Genomic DNA, 23,116 nt, shown 5'->3' with positions numbered 1-23,116 from the left:
AATACGACACAAGTACAGCTGGGAAAATGGCTAAAAAACAACACATACCACATACAAGAAACACATCAGAGTTTTAGGTACTCTCAAGTTCCAAGCATGAATTATCCTTAAATGAGGCTACCAAACATTAATGCAATTTAGACCAAACAAGGAGACTTACTGTGTAAGAAAACAAAATGGCAAATTCTGCTGTACTCTGGGCCCTCTGATGGGACCATGCATTCAGCTGTAGGTGACAGGTATTAAAATAGACATTTATCAACTGGAACTTCCTGAGAAAAGGGCCATTAATAGTAAAGCAAGTCAGTACATCAAGGAATACCTCCGTTAACAGAGGACCTTTAACAAACATGAGAAAAAACTCAGAGGGAATAGTCACATTTCAGTGCTTAAAGTCTCTCATGAGAGTGAGAGATTGTACTTCTCTGGTCTCTGGGAGTTTAATCCAGGGTGGGTGTTACAGGAACACAGATTTCCACTTAGTGACAGAAAGTTTTCTAAATCAATCTGTCCCAAAATAGAAGCCTGGAGTCTTCCTGTAGGGAGAGTAAGCAGATGCAGGCTGTGAGAAGGCGGGTCCAGGTCATGAAACACAGGGCCTGTGTTTCTGGCTGCTTGGATTCTGAACTTGATTCTCAAAGCTACATGGAAGCCTCAGGAGCATATTAAGGAGGGCAGCAGCCTGTTCCAGTTTATATCCTGGGAGGACCAGTTCAGTGTTACGGGTGCTCTGGGCGTTGGCCTCATGGGAGTGGTCAGGAGTGTCCAGAGCATGCACCAGCTCACACCCAGGTGCTGATACTCTGACTGGGATTGCATTTACCTATAGATCCATCTGGGGAGAAATGACATATTGACAACACTGACTTCTGATCCATGTATGCAGTACATCTCTCCATTTTTGTAGGTCTAGTTCAGTTTCTCTCATCAATGTTTTGTAAATGTGAGCATATATATCTTGCATGTATTTTGTTAGACTTACCTCTATGTATTTCATGTCTTTGGTACTGTTGTAACATATCGTTTGTAGAGTCTTTAGGATTTCCTACACAGATAATCATGTCATCTGCAAGTGAAGACAATTTTTAGTCCTTCCCTTCTAATCTTAATACCATTTATTTCTTGTTCTTGTCTTCTATACAATTTTGAATAGTTGTGAGAGTGGATATCCATGCCTTGTTCCTGATCTTAGGGATAATCATTCAGTCTTTCATACACTAAATATGATGTTAGCTATACATTTTCTTTTTTTTTCCTTTTAATTTATTTATTTATTTATTTATTTTTGGCTGCGTTGTGTCTTCGTTACTGAGCACAGGCTGTCTCTAGTTGTGGTGAGCGGGGGCTACTCTTCATTGTGGTGCTCGGGCTTCTCGTTGCGGTGGCTTCTCTTGTTGAGGAGCACGGGCTCTAGATGCATAGGCTTCAGTAGTTGTGGTACATGGGCTCAGTAGTCGTGTTTCACAGGCTCTCGAGTGCAGGCTCAGTAGTTGTGGTGCACGGGCTTAGTTGCTCCGTGGCATGTGGGATCTTCCCGAACCAGGGATCGAACCTGTGTACCCTGCATTGGCAGGTGGATTCTTAACCGCTATTCCACCAAGGAAGTCCCAGCTATACATTTTCATAGTTGATCTTTATTAGGTTGAAGAACCTCCCTATTATCTCTAGTTCCTTGAGAGATTTTATTATGAATGGATGTTGAATTTTGCTAAAATGCTTTTTCTGAATCTATCGAAATAATCATTTTTCTTTTTTTATCTGTTGATACGGTGATTACATTGATTAATTTTCTTTCCTTTTTTGATTTGTTTTCAAATATTGAGCTAACCTTGCATTACAAGGATAAAACCACTTCTTCATTATGTGTTATCCTTTTTATATATTGCTGGATTTAATTTGCTAATATTTTGCCAAGGGCTTTTGCATCTATGTCAGTGAGGGATATCTGGGCCATAGATTTCTTTTCATGTAATGTCTTTGTCTGGTTTTGGTATTAGGTTGATACTGGATTCATAAAATAAATTGGAAAATATTCCATCCTCTTCCACTTTTGGAAAACATCTCTAGAATTGGTATTATTCTTTCCTTAAGTGTTTGGTAAAATAGACCACTGAACTCATATGGGCTAGGAGTTTTCTTTGTTGGAAAGTTTTTAGCTACAAATTTAATTTTTTAATAGGTATAGCATTGCTTGGACTATCTATTTCTTCTTGAGTGAGCTTTGGGAGTTTGGGTCTTTCAGGCAATTTTTCCATTTCATGTAAATTCTCAAATTTATTAGTATAAAGTTATTCATAATATTCCTGCATTAACTTTTTAATTTCCATAGGATCTCTAAAGTCTTCTCTTTAATTTCTGATATTGGTAATTTGTACTTTTTCTCTCTCTCTTTTTAAATTGAACATACTGGATATTTATAAATATAAATTATAGTTTCATTGATTTTTCTCTACTGTTTTTCTGGTTTCTATTTTGTTGATTTCTGCTCTTTATTTCCGTCTTCTGATTCTTTTGTATTTAACTTGCTTTCCTTTTTATAATTTCTTAAGGTGGCAGCTAAGTCTCATTGTAATGAAACTTTTCTTCTTTATGAGTAATTAATGTCCTACATGTTCCTATAGCATTTCTTTAGCTATATCACACATATTTTTATAGGTTGTGTTTTCATTTGTCTAACTCAAGTATTAGGATCTCCTTTATGATTCCTTCTTTGATCCATGGGTAATTTATTTATTTATTTTTATTTTATTTTATTTTATTTTTTTATTATTAGTTTCTGCTTTATAACAAAGTGAATCAGTTATACATATACATCTGTTCCCATATCCCTTCCCTCTTGCGTCTCCCTCCCTCCCCCCCCCCAATCCCACCGCTCCAGGCAGTCACAAAGCACCGGATCCATGGGTAATTTAGAAGTGTATCTTTTTATTTCTAATTATTTAGAGATTTCTGGCTGTACCTCTCTCTTATTCATTTCTAGTTGAATGCTGTTATGGTCAGAGAACATGCTTTGTATTATTTTGGTCCTTATAAATTTGCAGAGATTTATTTTGTAGCCTAGAATATGACTTATCTTGGTGAATATTCCATGTGTACTTGAAAAGAATGTTTACTTTGCTATTGTTAAGTGTTCTATACATGTTAATTAAGTCAAGTTGGTTGAAAGTGCCCTCGGTGTCCTTCAGGTCTTCTTCAGGAGTCATATAATCATAACTATGTATGCACCTAATAATAATAGAATTTGAGAATACAAAAAGTAAAATGATATAACTTAAAAAAGAAAAAGAAAAATCCACAATTATATCTGGAGACATCAACATCAACACTAATTGATATAACAAGTAGATGAAGAGAAGTTACAAGAAAAAAGATTAAAAGAAGTAGTTATTCAACCCATATTTCTCCATCATCAGTATCACATCATTATCATTAAACATTTATTGTCTCCCTGGGATATGTTTCACCATCAGGGGTTGCAAACTCCTGTGTCTACAAGGGCCAAGCAAATGAGTAAGTTAGTGGAGTTGGCTGGGTGACACAAGCTTTATAGGGGTCAGGGAAACAACGGGAAGAGGTACAGCCCTGATGCAACGGACATGCCCAGTCTAAAGAGGAAAGCCCTGCTTGGCTGTTAGAAAATAAGAAACACAATGTGAAATATGACCAGACCCAATTTGGCATGGAAACCAGAAATCTACATCTTAAGTGAAATATCCCCATTTTTTAATGTTGGAAAGATAAATCAAAATAATATTTGAAACACTGTGTGGGCCAGTACTTTAGTACAAATAAACTTTCCTGCAGCCCAAGGGCCTCTGCTTTGCAACCTCAGGTATAAATGCTAATTCTTCCCCTTGGAGAGTTCACAGTTTAGTTGGAGTAATGAGTTATGCACTTGGGTTATACATTTCAAGGGAAAACATGGTGGGATCCATTGAGAGATAAGAACAAAGTGGAATATATTCAAACTTTTACTCATTCAACAAACATGCATTTATCACCTACCATATTCCAGGCATTGTTCTAGGTAGTGGAGATTCATCAGTGAAAAGAACAGATGAAATCCTTGCCCTCAAGGATCTTATAGTCCAGTGAGAGGATAAAGATAGTGAAAAATCACAAATAAATAAGTAATGTAGTGAGTTATAAGAGGATATGTACTATTTTTTTAATTAAAAATAATAATAAAGATTGGAACTGCCAGGGTAGAGGGGCTGCAATTTTTATGAATATTAGGACAGAGAGAGATGTGGTCACTGAGAAGGTGACAACTGAGCAGAGGTTTAAGGACATGAGGAAGGGATGCATGAATATCCGGAAGAACAGCACGCCAGCAAAGTGAAGATCCAGTGCAAAGACCCTGAGGCAGGAGTGTGCCTAGCATGCTAGAGGAAGCCCAGAGTGGAAAGTGTTGCTTGAACAGAGTGAGCCAAGGTGAGGAAGTGATCAAGTTATATAGAAAGCAGAGAGCACCTTAAAAAGGAGTAATTGAAGAGTGTTAAGTAAAAAGGCTATTTACAAAGCTGGGCACAGAGTTAAGATAAATCAGCAAGGTCAGGGGCTGGAGAGGTAGCAATACCTGGATATCTTTAGCACTCCTGGGCCAGAAGGGGGCAGCAGAGAGCAGGATTTCTGGACCTGGGAGGGCTGGCTGTAGGAGAGGGCTGCTGGCAGATGTGGTCTTTGGTGAAGCAACACAGTCATGGCCACAACCAGGCTTAGCAAGAAAAGAAACAGAGGGCTAAATACCCCAACCACTATCAGTTCCCGTTTCCCCATCCTGTACCAGTGCCTGCCATCGACTGATCAACTCCAAGCCAAAAGCAGTGGAGCATGTTTGAAGATTCCTGTGGCCAGTCTCCTGGCAAAGAGAGGAGAGTGGAAAAGGCTGGAGAATGAATCTACAGGGACAAAAGGAGAATGTACAGGACAGAGAGTAGTGGGAGATGAAGTCAGAGAGATCTGACTCTGGTTTTAATGTCAGCTTTTACTCTAAGTGAAAGGTGGAGCCACTGCAGGATTTTTAGCATAAGATTGATATGATTTGACCTTTAATTTACAAAGAATCACTCTGGCTGCTCTATAGAAATTGACTGTGCAGGGCTTCCCTGGTGGTGCAGTGGTTGCGAGTCCGCCTGCCGATGCAGGGGACGCGGGTTCGTGTCCCAGTCTGGGAAGATCCCACATGCCGCGGAGCGGCTGGGCCCATGAGCCATGGCCGCTGAGCCTGCGCGTCCGGAGCCTGTGCTCCGCAACGGGAGAGGCCACAGCAATGAGAGGCCCGCGTACCGCAAAAAAAAAAAAAAAAAAATTGACTGTGGTTGAGAGAAAAGCAGGGGTACAGACTATTGGCCCTGACTTGGACCATAGTGGTAAGCAGTGGAGGTGGTGAGAAGTGTTCTGGTTCTGGATATATCCAAGTAGATCCAAAAGATTTCTATATGGATTAAGTGTAGGATGTAAGAGAAAGAGAAGCATCAAAAGTGACTAATGTTTTGATACAAGCAGCTCATGCAGCTCAATATCAAAAAAACAAACAACCCAATCCAAAAATGGACAGAAGACCTCAAGAGACATTTCTCCAAAGACAATATACAGATTGCTAGCAAACATGTGAAAGGATGCTCAACATCACTAATCATTAGAGAAATGAAAATCAAAACTACAATGAGGTATCACCTCACACCAGTCAGAATGGCCATCATCAAAAAATCTACAAACAGTAAATGCTGGAGAGGGTGTGGAGAAAAGGGAACCCTCTTGCACTGTTGGTGGGAATATAAATTGATACAGCCACTATGGAGAACAGTAAAGAGGTTCCTTAAAAAACTAAAAATAGAACTACCATACAACCCAGCAATCCCACTACTGGGCATACACCCTGAGAAAACCATAGTTCAAAAAGAGTCATGTACCACAATGTTCATTGCAGCTCTGTTTACAATAGCCAGGACATGGAATCAACCTAAGTGTCCATCGACAGATGAATGGATAAAGATGTGGCACATATATACCATGGAATATTACCCAGCCATAAAAAGAAACGAAATTGAGTTATTTGTAGTGAGGTAGATAGACCTAGAGTCTGTCATGCAGAGTGAAGTAAGTCAGAAAGAGAAAAACAAATACCGTATGCTAACACATATATATGGAATCTAAAAAAAAAAAATAAGGTCTGAAGAACATAGGGGCAGGACAGAAATAAAGACGCAGACATAGAGAATGGACTTGAGGACACAGGGAGGGGGAAGGGTAAGCTGGGACGAAGTGAGAGAGTGGCATGGACATATATACACTACCAAATGTAAAATAGATAGCTAGTGGGAAGCAGCCGCATAGCACAGGGAGATCAGCTCTGTGCTTTGTGTCCACCTAGAGGGGTGGGATAGGGAGGGTAGGAGGGAGATGCAAGAGAGGGGAAATATGGGGATATACGTATACATATAGCTGATTCACTTTGTTATACAGCAGAAACTAACACACCATTGTAAAGCAATTATACTCCAATAAAGGTGTTAAAAAAAAAGTGACTAATGTTTTGGTCTGAGCACCTAGAAAAATGGAGTTGTCTTTAACTGAGGTAGGAGAACCTGCAAGTGAAGCTAATTTAACAGAGGGATGGGTGGGTGGGCGATGGACATATTAAATTTGAGTCTATTAGATGTCCAAATGAAGGTGCTAAGTAGACAGTAGAATAGACTAGTTTGGAGTTCATAAGAAAGATCTGAACTGAAAATGTAAATTTGGGAATCATCAACAGAGGAATATATTGAAAATATGAGATGGAAGAAACACTTCCAAATGGGAAAACAAAGAAGGCTTCATGGGAGGGAGGTGGCATGTAATGTGCATCTTGAAGGATAGAATTTTTTTTCTTCCTCTCCCTCCTCTTTTGAAGGATAGAATTTTGACAGCAGAAATAAATGATAAAAGCATTCCAAGTGGAGGGAAAGCCACTAGTAATAATGCCAGGATAGGAAACTGGAGTCATGTTTGGGGAAGGCCAGTAGAGTTGGGAGGGGCAGTAGCCTTGCTGTTCAAGGAAGTCAGGGCAGAAATGGAACTAGAGCGTGGTTCCTCGCTTCTAGTTCATTCATGCATTTGTCATATACTCACCAAACAATTATTTACCACCTACTTGGCCTAGGGGCTATGCTCTGTTCTGAATATTATAATAAAAACACTTAATGAGCAGTAATTATGTACTCCATGCAAAAAACAAAACTTCACCATCAACAAAATGAAAAGGCAACTTGTGGAATGGGAGAAATTATTTGCAAGTCATGTATCTGATAAGGGGATGATACCCAAAATATATAAAGAACTCATACAGCTCAATAGCAAAAAAAAAACCAAAAACAAAAAACCGAAAGAATTCAACTTAAAAATGGGCAGAGGAACTGAATAGACATTTTTCCAAAGAAGACATACAAATGATCAACAGATACACGAGAAGATGCTAACATCGCTCTTCACTAGGGAAATACAAATTAAAACCACAATAAGATATCACCTCACACTTGTTAGAGTGGCCATCATCAAGAAGACAAGAGATTAAAAAAATTCTGGCATGGATGCAGAGAAAAGGGAACCCTTGTGCACTGTTGGTGGGAATATAAATTGGTGCTGGCACTGCAGAAAACACTATGGAGGTTCCTGAAAAAATTAGAAATAGAACTACCATATGATCCAGCAATTCCACTTCTGGGTACATGTCTGAAGTAAATTAAGTCACTCCTTGAAAAGATAACTGCACCCCCATGTTGATTATAGCATTGTTTACAATAGCCAAGACATGGAAACAAGTTAGATGTCCACTGACAGATAAATGGAAAATGTTGATATATATAATGGAATATTATTCAGCTATGAACGAGAAGGAAATCGTCTCATTTGTGACAAGATGGATGGACCTTGAGGGCATTATGCTAACTGAAATAAGTCAGACAAAGACAAATACTGTATGATCTTACTTATATGTGGAATCCAGAAAAGCCAAACTCATGGAAAGAGAGAACAGACTGGTGGTTGCCAGAGGTAGGAGATGATGGGGTGGGCAAAATAGGTCAAAGTGGTCATAAAGTACAAGCATCTAGTTATAAGATAAATAAGTCCGGGGATGTAATGTATGGCATGGTGACTATAGTTAACAGTGCTGTTTTGTATATTTGAAAGTTGCTAAGAGAGTAGATCTTAAAAGTTCTCATCACAAGAAAAAATATTTTGTAACTATGTGAGGTGATGAATGTTGACTAGACTTATTGTGGTGATCATTTTGCAATATATACAAATACCTATTCATTATCTTGTACACCTAAAACTAATACAATGTTATATGTCACCTGTAGCTCAATAAAACTGGCAAAAATGTAATTTAAAGAAAGAAAAATAGAAGGACAGTAAAACCAAAAAAACAAAAAGTAACTATATTTACAGAACACCAACTTTGTGCTGGATGCTCTTCTGGGCACTAGGCATAGACCAAGAAATGAAATGGACCAAGATCCCTACTATTGTGTAACTTTCAGAATGAAGTTTGTCCAGCTTTAGCAAAGACCCACCTGGCAAGAAGGGTCCCTTTCTGAAGGCTCACCTACAGCCCTAGTCCAACGGCCGCTTATCTCTTAACTATTTTCTACTCTGCCTTCCACATCAAGACTCCCAGATGCCAATTCTTTGGTTTTTACGACTAATGCTTTATTTAAAATTTTATATTTTCATGATGAAAACTTTTTATATTATGTGTAATAATATAAATACATTTTGATCAATTAAGTAAAAAACAAAAGGAAAGGATCTTCTCTTAATCCTTACAATGCCCCATAAGAAATATACTAACATTATCCCCAGTTTAGAGATCAGCAAACTAAGAGTCTGGGTGACTCACCCCAGCTCACCCGCTCACTGGGCACAGCAGAGTCAGGGCTTGAGCCCAGGACGGGAGCTGCGGGGCCCTGGTCCTCACCACTCTGGTCAGTGCCCGAAGCTCTGCCAGGAGGACTGATCCACGTCTGTGTGGTGTAGACACGCGGCTGTCACAGGTGCAGATAGGTCACCACACCATGGGCGAAGTGACGCCCAGACTTTCCTCTGCAAGGGGTGAAAATGAGCCCTTGCCAGGGGTCAGCTGAGGAACTAGCCCAGCAGCTCAGGGAGGAGGCCTGGCTGCTGACCTGCTGACCGGGGCAGAGGTCACCACGCTGCCAGCTCTGACCTCACCCAGGACTGCGGACTGCTCTTTCCAAAACGTCAGTTTCCTGTTTCTTGGCTCCCACATCCAACCTGGGGTCAAGGGCAGGCAACCGACGCCTCACCCTGGAAGGTGAGCAGTGAAAGTGTCCTTACAGTAACGTGTCCACTCCCCAACTCCAGTTAAAGATAAAGAAACTGAGCCCTGTAAAGACTAAGTCATTCGTTCAACACTTTTAGGCAATTCTGTGGCAAAGCCTCCCTCAGACCTCAAACCTCAGGACTCTCAGTTCAGCGTGCTTCCACAAAACATGACAAATTAATCAGTTCATGTTTTAAAATTAGGTTCCCTAGTGAGCAGGCTGGGATAGGATGGGGTGTGTGTGTGTGTGTTTGCCAAGTACAAGCCCAAGGTCTGACACTCCCCACCACTGCCAGGGAAGAGAATTTCTCCTCAGTCCAGCTTATCTTGAAGAGGATGTCAGGTTTTCAGGGAATGGGAGAGCAAGGGGGAGCCCTTCCATCCAGCGAGTCCACCTCAGGTGTCTTTCCTGGGCACCTGGGCACCCACAGCCTGTGCAGCAGCATGGCTGGAAATAGTGAGAAATGGAAGGAACCTAAATGCCCATCAGTGTGGAGGTGGGCAAATAATGATGGTGCATTTAGTCAGCAGTGAAAAAGCATGAAGCAGGTCTAGACGGAGAGTCAAGGGAAGCCCTCTAAGACATACTCTGAGGCAAAAACTGAAGAAACCTGTATATAGCACATACAGTGTGGTCCTATTTACGTACAGAAGCACACTATATATATGACTTCGGATGTATAGGAAAGGGCTCACGTTGCCTGATGATGGCGATTTGTTCATTCATTCCACAGATGCGCATCGAGTGCCCTCCCTGTGCCCCTCACTGGGCTGGATGAGGGATCAGCAGTGAGCAGGGCAGACAACACCCCGGCCTCCTGTAGCCCGGTGAGGGGGTGGGGGTAGGAGAAGCGATAACCGTACTCTTTTTTTTTTTTTTTTAAGAAGTCTGTGTTATCTGAGGTTTTTAGCACCTGTAATTTACTTGTGAATGTGTCATTGTAAATATGTAAATAAACAAAAGAAGAAGGTGGTTGGAGATGAGAAGAGGAGGAGAAATTCATGGCCAAGTTTGGGGTGGCAGAAATGATCTTGGAAAGGAAGCACGAGGTGTCTCCTTAAAGGGTTACAGCACAACAGGCGATCAAAATCTCTGGAGAGAAGGTCAATGGAAATTTTTTATATACCTCCTAGATGATTTTGATTAGCTGAAATTTTGGCAAATACTGTCCCAGGGGTTCCTTTCACAAGGATGAGGGACAGAGTATAGACTTCAGGGATCTTTCAATGACTAGCTCTCCTTTCTTAATCTTCTGATCCATGCCAAAATTAATTTAAAGACTTAAAAAACAAAGAAGCCAATCCAAAAATGGGCAGAAGACCTAAATAGACATTTCTCCAAAGAAGATATACAGACTGCCAACAAACACATGAAAGAATGCTCAACATCACTAATCATTAGAGAAATGCAAATCAAAACTACAATGAGATATCATCTCACACCAGTCAGAATGGCCATCATCAAAAAATCTAGAAACAATAAATGCTGGAGAGGGTGTGGAGAAAAGGGAACACTCTTGCACTGCTGGTGGGAATGTGATTTGGTACAGCCGCTATGGAGAACGGTATGGAGGTTCCTTAAAAAACTACAAATAGAACTACCATATGACCCAGCAATCCCACTACTGGGCATATACCCTGAGAAAACCATAATTCACAAAGAGTCATGTACCAAAATGTTCATTGCAGCTCTGTTTACAATAGCCAGGACATGGAATCAACCTAAGTGTCCATCATCCGATGAATGGATAAAGAAGATGTGGCACGTATATACAATGGAATATTACTCAGCCATAAAGAGAAACAAAATTGAGCTATTTGTAATGAGGTGGATAGACCTAGAGTCTGTCATACAGAGTGAAGTAAGTCAGAAAGAGAAAGACAAATACCGTATGCTAACACATATATATGGAATTTAAGAAAAAAAAATGTCATGAAGAACCTAGGGGTAAAACAGGCGTAAAGACACAGACCTACTTGAGAATGGACTTGAGGACACGGGGAGGGGGAAGGGTAAGTGACAAAGTGAGAGAGTGGCATGGACATATATACACTACCAAATGTAAAATAGCTAGCTAGTGGGAAGCAGCCGCATAGCACAGGGAGATCAGCTCGGTGCTTTGTGACCGCCTGGAGGGGTGGGATAGGGAGGGTGGGAGGGAGGGAGACGCAAGAGGGAAGGGATATGGGAACAGATGTTTATGTATAACTGATTCACTTTGTTATAAAGCAGAAACTAATACACCATTGTGAAGCAATTATACTCCAATAAAGTTGTAAAAAAAAAAAAAAAAAAAAGACAGCCAGCAAGGGAGCAGCACAGGCAGGGCATTTGAGCTGCAGAAAAAACAATCACACCTGAGCAAACTATGGTCGTACCACAACCCCAGGCTTCTAAGTCATTCCGAGAATTATTTTAGCTAAATGAGATTTGGGGTCCTAACCTCTGATATGATGTGCATCCCATATATGTAACACTACATTGGCGTGGAGCAACGGAGGGTTTTTTGGTGAGTGTTTTATTTTTCATTACCCAATTCCAGTGTTTCTCAACCAGGGGCAGTTTTGCCTTCAGGGGGACATTTGATAATATTGGGAGACATCTTTGGTTGTCACAGCTGGCCACTTCCTTCCAGTGGGTAGAGACCAGAGATGCTGCTACACATCCTGCAATGCACAGGACAGCCCCCATAGAAAAGAATTATCCAGCCCAAAATATCAGTGGTGCCACTGTGAAGAAACCCTGCCCTATTCCATCCACTCATACTGATCCATATCTTTGGCAACTTATCGAATAATTATTTGAATATTTCCACAGATCAGGGGAAAGAGATTATAGGCAGTTATTCAAATTGGACACCTTTGAGTTCTTGCTTCCCTTTGAGCAGGAAATTTAGTAGCTAAGGGGTCCCATGGTTGGGTTTGAATGCCAGTTCTGTCACTGACAAGCTGGATGAAAATGGACATGTTGTGCAAAATGTCTCAACTTTCATTTCCTCAGGTGTCAAATGACTATAAGCCCCATGAGGGCAGGGACTGTCTCTATTTGGGGCAGCAAAGTATACATATTCTCCTGGCACATAGCAAGTGCTTGTGTGTTTATAGAAGGAATGAATGGTATCTTTGTTATAAACATAATCATTTTTTGAAATCATTGCTACTTTTAAAATCTTAATTAGAAACTTGAATGTTAGGGATTATTTTTATTAACTGCACCTTGTCCTAGCAGAGCCAGACCTCACTGCACGATATGTATTAAATCCTGTACTACACATGTACAAGTATCGGTAGGGGGAAAGACTGTAGGTTCTAGCATCAGACAGCCTGGGTTTAAATCTGAGCTCCACTCCCACATGAGCTTAGACACTTGATTTACCCTAAGTCTCAATCTCTCCATCTGAAAAATGGGGTAATAACAATTCCTGCCTCATAGGGCGCTTGGAAAAATTTAAGTTGAGTGAGATAATTTCTGCAAAGCCCTTAGCCCAGTGCTTGGCACACAGCCAGCTCTCAGTAAAAGGAGGCTTTATAATGCGTTTGGCCTCCAGCCTCCAAATCAAGGGCACCTTGCTCAGTTACCTCTCCAATGAGAAGACAAGACACAGTATTGAAGTCAGAATCTGGCCCCAGAGACCAAGCTGACTCAGCTCCTTTCTGCTGCATAGGAATTCAGGGACTCACCCTTCTTACTCCCCACTCCATGTACCTGAACGAGGGGTTTTGGAACAAAAATTCCGTATTCTTCTGTATACCCACTTAGTCATATTCAAAATACGGCCCCAATGACTAGATACACAGAATTTTCATTCTGCTAAAAGGCCAAAGGACACTAATAAAGATGTCAACGCCGAAAATTGTTTGGAGAGCAAAGAAACAAATGAGGAGAGAAAACTGCAGCCTTTGATTCAATAATGAATTTTGCATAAAGAGCTCCATATTACAGTGCACTAGAGACCATGCTGCCACACACTCTACATTCCATTTTTTATGAGAAAGAGGAAAATGGGAAAAAAAACCCAACACTAAATTGATATTAAGGGCATATTAAAGAAAGTGTATTCAAGCATATATCTTGATTTGAGCACGTGGACCCAAACCATTTATATTTTATAGCATAGTAAAAGCTTGGAGCTGAAAAGAAGCATCTAGTCCAATCCCTTTATCTTCCAGATGAGCAAATTAAAGCATCTGGGCATTAAGTCACAAGCCCCACACCTTCAACCTTGTGGTGGCCAATTTGGGAAGAGGAGCCATGGGGCTTGTCCCTTTGTCCAATCCGGCCTGACTCAGGGATTCAACTCCAGACTGGAGGGCACTGGAAGGAAACTTGGGTCCTTCTTCTCCAAGTGCACTCTTCTCACTGGGCTTGTAAAGGTTGCACATTCCCATAATCTTTACTGAGCACTTACTATGTGCCAGACACCATTCTTGGTACATGAGCTCCGGAGGAGGACAGGACAGGTGCCCGCTCCTAATGCCCCTAGCTTCCAGTGGACGACACAGTGGGTAAAAGTGCACAAACAAATTGAACAACATAACTTCCAGTGGTGTCCATTCTCTGGGGAAAATAAAACAGCACACTGTGACAGAGAGGGACTGCCAGGGAAGGATGACCTGGAAAGCCTCTCAAGGAGGAAACTTTCACTAGAGATAAGTCCGGAACCACAAGGAGGAGCCAGTCACATGGACATTGGAGGGAAGAAGTTCAGATCAGAAGGAACAGCAGCATGAACGCCCAGGGCAAGGGTGGGAGGCAGGGTGCACAGAAAGGAAGCCTGTGTGGGTAGAACAGGGTGAGTGAGGGGGAGATGCCAGGAGAGAAGGTCAGAGCCTGGCAAGGCAGGCTGCTGGGACTGCAGGCACTGGCCCGACATCCCCCTGCAATATGGAAGCAGGGCTGAGATTTGAACTGGAGCCTCCAGGCTCACAGTTTTTATAGTTCTGTGTCCACTGTGATGGGCAGACCTTCCCATCATGTCAAGTCACCAGGTCAGTTACAGGAGGACCCTGCGGCACTGGACTCTGGCCACGCTATGCTCACTCTCAGGACCTGGCGTGGAACAGGCCTCCAAAGGCCAAGGGAGCCCCCAGGAGCAGAGTGACCAGACAGCATGGCGATGGAAAGTGGACCCTCCCTTCCCATTAGTCACCATGACCCATATAAGGTCAGTCAATCATGAATCAGCCCTGCCAACCCAGAGGAAGGGCTCAATAGACCCTGAAGATAATTTTTTAATCATTATTATTAATTTTTAATCACACAGGAACTCGTGAATACGTTTCTTTAAAAAGAAAAAAAAAGAAAAAAAGAAAGAAATGACATAAAACATGGTCCCTAAGGCTCATGTCCCCTAAACTCCTCTCCTCCAATCCTGGTCATCTTGTCAGCCCTGCACCTCTGACCCACCTAGAGCTGATACTCTTATTATCAGTTAAGTGGGAAGCCTTCCAGACCATTTCTTATGCCTTAAAATGCATATGTGTTTACTCCTGGAAAAAGATAGTGGGATTTTTATGGGTTCATCTTAATAAATTGTAGCATACTCTATGTAGTGGCTCTGCAATTTGTTTTTGCCCCCCACCAGAAAATAAGTCTTGAATAGCTATTCAGGTTATATAAACACCCACCTCATTTTTGCTAATTGCTGTGTAATATTCCTTGGTATGATATGCCACGACCTCCCAATGGATTGTAATTTAAACTGTTTGCCGTTCTCTTTGTATTACAAATGAAATAATGCTGCAATGGGATTTCCTCTCTGTCCCCTTTGTGGGTATTCCTCTATGACAGAAGGAGGACTTTACTCTTAGATGCAATTCCCAAATGGAAGAAAATCAGTCATGAGAATTTCTAGCAATCTAGTGGTCATCTAGACCCCGGAGACCTTTCCTCGCCATTAGTTCACTGCATGATGTTAGCCAATTCCCACTGCCTTTGGGACTCCATAGGAGGAGGAACTTATTTTTGATGAATACTAAGAGCTCTCACAGTAATAGCGATCTAAAACTTGATGATCGCAGGTAGTGAACCTGTAGGATTCTCTCACAAGTAGAGGTTTGATTCCCTTTCAGAGGTTATAAGATGTTGCAGGAGGCCCGTGGATTGCAATGTGTCACTCCAGGCAGTGGCATGCACTCTAATGGTGTTCCTGGGGAAACGACTAGTGCGCATATACTGCTGAGTTCTGCTTGCCCTTTTCCGTGGCCTTCCTGGATATCAGGAGATACGATGTCACCTTTTGCAAATTCTGAGTAAATGACTGAGCTTGTATCGCTAAGTTATAATGAGATGAGGGAAAAATAATCACCACTTACTTTGCATAGACTTTAATTTACAAAGCACACAGTTTCTCATTTCATTCCTGGAACAACTTTGAGATACACACAGGAAAGGGAGAATTATAATACATATAATAATGTTTAATGGACGCTGTTATTCATTATAGCTGAGGAGGCTGAGACAACAAGAATTAATTAGTTGCCCAAGGTCACATAGCTAGGACGTGAGAGCAAACCTGGAACCCAGGTCTTCTGATTCCCAGTCCTTTTCTCGTGCACAGGGCAGCATTGTTCTTCCCAGCTGTGTAGCTGTGAAGACCCATTTGTAATCCTTAATTCTGGGAAAGGCATGCATCCTCAGCAGATTCTAAAGGATTTAGTGGAAGACCATATTCAGAGATAGAATTTAGTTATTTTTTTTAATTATTTATTTTTTAAATTGGAGTATAGTTGATTTACTATGTAGTGCCAATCTCTGCTGTACAGCAAAGTGACTCACTTATACACATATAGACATTCTTTTTTTTTTTTTTTAATAGAATTTAGTTCTTAAAGAGCCAAGTGAGGGCTTCCCTGGTGGCGCAGTGGTTGAGAGTCCGCCTGCCGATGCAGGGGACGCGGGTTCGTGTCCCGGTCCGGGAGGATCACACATGCCATGGAGCGGCTGGGCCCGTGAGCCATGGCCGCTGAGCCTGCGCGTCCGGAGCCTGTGCTCCGCGGCGGGAGAGGCCACAACAGTGAGAGGCCCGCGTGCCGCCAAAAAAAAAAAGAGCCAAGTGAATAAAGAGAGAAGAGAAGCAAATTTGGGGGAAGAGGACATGGGAGCTAATGTAACTGAACTCTAAGAAGAGGTGAATAAGTCCATGTTGTCTGAGAGGCTTTTACTGCACCCATTAATTAAAGATACTTTCTGGGATACTTTAGCTAGCTGGTCACAGAAGGCCTCTCTAGGGAAGTGGCAATTAAGCTAAGACCTAGGGGATGAGGAGATTCTAGCTTTGCAAAGAAACAGGAGAAAAGCAAACCAGATATAGGGAACAAACAGCCTGTGTGCAGTTTCCAAGACGGACAAACTCACTGAAAGGCCAAGGAATCCCTCTGTGCTGGGAGCCAAAGGGAGGGAGGGTCTAAGATAAGGGGGCCTCCTTAATGACTGATCTGAGCCCAGAGGATGACTTCCAGGAGAAGATGAGACTTGAGGGAATCTTAAGGAAATGACTGACTTTATCTAAGGGAAGCACAGCAGAAGAGGGCACTACCAGCAGAACCGTAGGCAGAAGAGAAATTACTGGTGAATAATAATTGGGTAAGACAATCTCTTAACCCGTAAAGTGGAAGAGTAGGATAGGTTCACTGAGGTCCCTTTTAGGTTGTACCAACACGGAAACTGAGCCCAGAGAAGGCTGGCCAAGGGAACGGCAGGCCTGAGTCCAGCTCTCATGTCTCCCAGATTCCCATCCGGAGCTGGCTCCACCCCAGCTCCTTGCTTCTGCTGGCAGGGTGGCTGTCAGGAAGGAGGTTCAAGCTGCGGTCGGATGTGAGCTTGAGGCCTCAGCAGAACCCTGCAGTGGGACCGTCTGCCCGGAGCCCCCCGCAGCCAGCGCTGCAGCCCCCGACACTCTGATCTCAAAGCCAGTTCCTTTGTTCCCCTCAGAAGCTTCCCAAAGACCTCAGGAACCCCTTTGATTTTTTTTTTTTTTAACATTTTTCCACAAAACAATATGAGGAACAAGAGGAAAAGCATGGCCCCCATCACAAATCTGTCTCAACCAGAAAAAACAGGCCTGCGTCCTGCCAATTCCACTTAGTTTTGGGAGCTCCCCCAGGAAGAAAAGAGGTGCAGACATGGGGTTAGGAATTACCTCACATCTCCTGGGGGGAAGACCACTCTTCACTCAGACCTGCGTCTCATCACAAACCTGGGGGATCAAGGGTCCCTGCACCAGCCTAGAACATGGTCAGACCTTCTGCCAAACTCCAACCACAGGACACTCAAAGGCTTAGAACCAATAGCATTAGAGTGAAAGGAGCCTCAGAACTCATGTGGTCCAGTCTTCCATTTGTAAATGTAGAAACTCTGGCCCAGAGAGTGTCACCTTACAAGTCAGTCTGGTTGTTCCAAAGCAAATAAGAGCCAGGTGTATGAGCACGTACTGGATGCCTGACACGGTGCTAAGTCGTTATATCTGTCATTGCTGTTGATGCTCACAGGGGGAGGTATTGCTATAATCTCAGCTTTACATGCCAAGAAGCTATGGCCTAGAGAGGTTAAGTCACTTCCCTAAAGTCACACAGCTGTGAAGAGCAGAGTCAGGACTCTAATTCAAACCATTTTATTCCACCGCCTCCAGGATGATTCACATCCTGCTGCATCAGGACTGTAAGCAGGACCTACAACCTCCCAGCCCAGTGGAGCCACTTCCATTCCAGGTCCATTAATCCTGAACGTGGTCTTGACTATTTGCATTCCACTCAGCTCTTCCACAAAGAAGCCTTGAGACCCATCACTTGTGTCCTGTCCTGCCTCCCCCACGGACCTGTGATTCTCTTCTGCCACTTAATTCTGCACCCTCTCCTTCCCCCAGCCCTACACCAAATCATGATGGTGGTTCCTTCCTCTTTAGCCTCAGCTCAAATGTCACCTGTTAGGGAGACACCCATCCTTTAGTGTCCATGATTGCCCCCTCTTCTCTTACTTTGCAGACTGCAATAATAAGTCTGTGTGTTTATGTATTGTGTCCTCCCCACTGTTCCTGGCCACACAGTGCTTGGCATGGAATAAACACTCAATCAGAAGTTGTTGAATAAATGAACAAATGAATGAATGAACTAAAAAAGGAAGGCATACCTTAGTTCTTTACATAAATTACTGCCAAAATCTCTCGTCTTACACGTGTCCAAATGATTCTGTTAAACCTACATAATCCAAAAGCTAACCTGATCCGAGGGCCTGGTAATTAGGAGTGTGCCCTTCCAGGTCTTTCTCTATGCATCATAGATCTATGTATATGTAGGATCCCATTTGTGGAAAAAAATGGTTTAAAATCATTTTACATGATATATTTTGTATATGCTGTATGTTCTCTATATTATATATGTATTATATCATATGTAATACAATATACCCACATATACACATTATCCTAAAGAAGGACATACTGTATATATTTTTCTGCAATTTTCTTTTCTTACTTAATCACATACAGTGAAAATCTTCCCTCACTACTGCATGTAGATCTGTCTCATGTCATTAAAAACTACATATTATCTTTCAAATAAAAATAAGTATAGTACTCCCTCTTGGAGGGATATTCAAATAGTCTAGGGATGGCAAGTAGAAACTATCAGATCACAAGTACCTATGTGTGCCCACTGTTCCCACCCCTCATAGGCCAGAAGGATTTTTGTATTCAAAATGAGGATGGATAAGAGTGTACTCATGAATGGCCCGGAGCAGCACAGGAGTCGGGTGAGGGGGGCAGGCCGATGTGGAGGACAGAAGTATAGGATGGAGCTGGATGGGAACAAGAGAAACGCAACTGGAAAGAAAAGCTGGGGCCTAGGGCCGTGTTAGGCAATGATAGCCATGAGGGGCCAGGAAGTGGAGAGGAAAGCCAGGAACCACCCCAGTTAGGGACAGGAAGTCAGGAAAGAAGGGGACTCTTTGAGGAGAAGAGAAGCATAATGGGGGCAGCAGCCTGGGTGAAGCCCCCAAGTTTTCCTCTTTCCCAGTGAACAAGGTGGAAAATCTGTCTCCCAATGGTTTTGCCACCTGGCTTTCCAACACCAGGAGCATTTGCCTGAGTGAGACTTGTTTATCTCCGTTCTGGAGTCATAAAGTTCAAAACAAACTTCCAAACAAAGGGACCCTCTGCTCTGCGGTTCTCAGCTCCATTCTCTTGTGAGGGCAGAGCCAAGATTCTGCTTTCCTGATGATTTTCACAGCTGATTCCACCAAGGATCCCACCCCCAGCTTCCTCCTGCGTCCTTCCCGGCTGCCTCTATTGTTGTAGACATCCTCACGGGTACTGCTTTTTTAGCCTCTTTTAACCCTTTTCTTCCTATCCTAATAACTGCGCAGGGAAGATAAGATTGTTTCCCCAACAGAAGCTAATTGGAGCTTTTAGACTGGACCGATGGTTTCTCCAAAGAGCTGAATTCATCAGCACCCAGGTGGATGTAGTATTAAAAGAACCCTAGACAAGAAGAACTGGTCAGTTAAGCCCCCTGTAATTGGAAAATTCTGAGGCGTATTTTCATGGCCACCACTCTATGGAAAAGCCCAAAAGTTCTACATCAGTAGAAAATGACAGGACTGTCTCTGAGGGTAGGTATAAATGAGGGATGATATTAATAATTAGCATACATCGTCTTCATTTGCCAAGCATTACACTGAATATTATCACACAACAATCCATGAGGTAGGTACCATATTATAACCATTTTATAGATGAAGAATTTGAGGTTTATAGAGGCTGAGCCTCTTGCTAGTAAACGATGGAGCTAAGACTGAAAATCAGCCAGGCTGGAAACTGCTCCTGAGCTCTTAACCAAGCCACCATCTTGTTTACCTAATTCATACTTGGCTTAGTTAGTTACTGTCTATCCTCACTCCTCCCAAAAGATTTATGCTCCAGGAGGCCAAAGTCTTTGTCTGTCTTCTTGTATCCCCAGCTGCCAGCACAGGGCCTAGCACCAAGTAGACACACAATAAATGACTGCTGAATGAATGAAATGCTTTTATTTGACTATATAAACCTGAAATCTGAAAAGTTCTGAACATTGAGGTTTTGAGTGATAGCAAAATATGTTCACTGAAACGTCTTAATTTTACATATTAAATTTACCTGAACTTTCTCCCAGGATGAAAAAAAAAATTAGAACCTAGCAAGTTACATGTAACTTGGGAATTGAATAAAGAATCTCAATCTGAAAATGTAGGGGGTCTCTAAAGAGATCTTTGGGAATCATTTAAATATGTATTAAGCACTATCATGTTTTCAAAGTTATTCTAGGCCTTTTCAGTAGCAAAGAGTGGTCTGTGAATCACCTGGGATGCTTGTTTAAAATGCAGAGCAAGGGAACTGGGAGCCATTTGTGCAGATCTCTCAGGTGATTATTATACAAACAAAATTGTGAGGAGGTTCCCCCTCCACTGGCAACAACTCCTAATAAGCTATCAAAACGTGTTTCAACCACTGACCCTTCAATTTATCTAAAGATCCTTTAATGGCTGTCACATCTTGGGGTCCTGAGCCATAGCAAAGTTTTTCACCCTGTGTAAGACAGAAACATTGTATTTACCTAAAAGATGTTCTTTCCCCAGTTTTAAGAGGGTGGCCACCTACCCTTACCCTGGCATCTCAGTCTCTGATGCAGTGACTCACTCTCACAAGGGACCAACCTAGAAACGAGAAGCTCTAGTCCAGTTCTGCCACCACATGTTGTGTGTCTGAGGGCAGGTGGCTCAGCCTCTCTGACCCACTGTTTCCTTGTCTACAAATTGGGGGTGTGAGTGTTCACAGCTTTTTTATTCTACCTGTGCTCTAACCAGAGACATGGTATAGACAGGGATTATGTGTCTTTTCAGTCTTGTTCTTCTACTCTCCAAAATCATGGTTCTGTGACCATGAACTAGGTTCAGAAGGTGACAGGGCAAGTAGTCAGGAGAATGTAAAAAATCTCACCTCACTGAATTCACCATGACCAAGAGAATCAGAATTTAGGTCTCTTTAATACACACCTACAAAAACTGATTCCAGGAAAAAGAAAACTTTTGGCCATACAAAACTGGGTGAACCAGTGAGGTTGAGTCGTGAGGGTACACACCTGCTGTTTGCCTCAGACAGGGAGGTATCTCAAGGCAGGGGTTCCTGGAGCTTCTGCCCTTGAGGGCTGCACGATATTAGATCCAGGAGAGACCTGGGGCATTGTCAACAAATATGTATTGATACCCACTATGTGCCAGGTGCTCTTCTAGGTATTGAGGGCCTCGCAGTGATCCCAACTGACAAGACCCATACTTTGATGGAGCTAATATTCTTATGGCCAAGAGGGATGATTAAAAATATTGTAACAAATGAGTCAGTGATAAGGGGTATGAAGGGGGAGGTAGGGACAGAAGTTAGCAGACTGGAGGAACCCCTAATCTCTTATCCACATGCCCAGTCGCCACCTTCTACACTTGGGGACGAAGAGGCAGAGACAGCAGTCACCTGCTCAAGACCAGACTACACCCAGCTGGTGAGAAGCAGAGTTGGAAGTGAACACTGTCTTCCTGCAAAGCCAATCCTTTCCTCACAGCCCCTCCCGATGAAGGGTCTATTTTCCTATCATGGTCTAGCCCTTAGACCCCAGAATCAAGGGAGGGAAACAGCGCTCAAGCACCCCCTTGTTGGCCGCAGGACACAGGGTCCCATCCGACCCCCTTCACAGCCCAGGACCCAGGGAGAAGCCCGGGCGGGGCGGGGCCTGGACACGCGCCGACGCGTCCAGCAGGTGGCAGCAGCGAGCGGCCGCGCCCCCTGCGCAGCCACCCCGAGAGCCCGCATCATGGATGTCGAGCTCTCCTATTTCGCTTTGCTCGCCTTGGAATTCGAGACCCCAGCCGAGGACCAGGATTCATGAACCGGTCGCAGGGGCCCTGGCAGGGGCCTCTGGCTCCCGACGCTGGCCGAGAGGTGGGTCCTGGGGCGGGTTGCTGCTCGCGGCGCCCGGGTGGGGACGCCCTGCCCAGCGGAGCCCGGCGCCCCGCGCGCTGCCCCCGCCCTGCCTCCCTGTGGTCCACACCCCCTTTGGGCTCCCGAGCCGCTGCGCTGCAATAGTCGGGGTGCGCGCGAGCAGGCGCTGCCAGCCCTGCTTCTGCCTGGCAGTCGGGTCCGAGGAGCGCGCGGACCCGGCGCCCGCGTCCTCTCTGCCTCCTCCTCCTTCCCGCTCTCACCTGCGCCTATTAGCCCCCTCGCCTTCAAGGCCAGGGGCTACAGCCCAGACTGAGAGGGGGACAGCAGAAAGAGAGAGAGCACCTGAGGATACAGAGCTGACACTGGACTGCCCTTCTCACCCCCAGGTGATGAGTGAGGTCGGAAGATCGCAAGATTTAAAAAGCATCTGGAGTCTCCGTATTGAAAGACCCAGTGCAAAGGCATCACCATGAACACGAGCAGTAAGTGGGTCCTCCTCTTCTTTGCCATGGGAACAGGGTGGGGGCGGGAGGTGCAGGAGCCGGCGCTGGGGCTGCCTGGAAGGAGGAAGGAAGCCTGGCACGAGGGGACACATGGCCCCCAGACTCCTCCTTGGTCCTTTCTGTGCTCCCTCCTGGGCACAGGGATATGGCTCCGGCTTTTCATGATGATGTGCTCATGTTTTACTGGCAGCGCCACTTGTCTCTGTGGGGAAGCCTGCTTGGCTCCTTCTAGCAATGCCTGGGAAGGCCTCGGAAGCAGTAGTGTGGCCATTGTCTGACTGGGGGGGCTCTGAGGAGACCTCTGGGCTCACAGCTGGAAAGCC

The 23,116-nt window shown here is 43.6% G+C and overlaps 1 protein-coding gene across 1 annotated transcript in view; it reads left to right on the top strand.

Moving 5' to 3' along the window:
* The first annotated feature begins 22,119 nt into the window (after nt 1–22,119).
* ABLIM3 (actin binding LIM protein family member 3) overlaps nt 22,120–23,116 on the top strand; it is a 156,020-nt gene continuing 155,023 nt past the window's right edge. Inside the window, exons 1-2 of the mRNA XM_082622791.1 lie at nt 22,120–22,290; nt 22,677–22,772. Coding sequence (XP_082478917.1) covers nt 22,760–22,772 — 13 coding nt within the window. The 5' untranslated portion in view covers nt 22,120–22,290; nt 22,677–22,759. The remainder of the gene's footprint in view (nt 22,291–22,676; nt 22,773–23,116) is intronic.

Source organism: Mesoplodon mirus (assembly GCF_964341445.2).
Source record: "Mesoplodon mirus genome assembly, chromosome: 5".
NCBI classification, from domain to species: domain Eukaryota; kingdom Metazoa; phylum Chordata; class Mammalia; order Artiodactyla; family Ziphiidae; genus Mesoplodon; species Mesoplodon mirus.
This window is presented reverse-complemented; position numbering and strand designations above follow the sequence as displayed.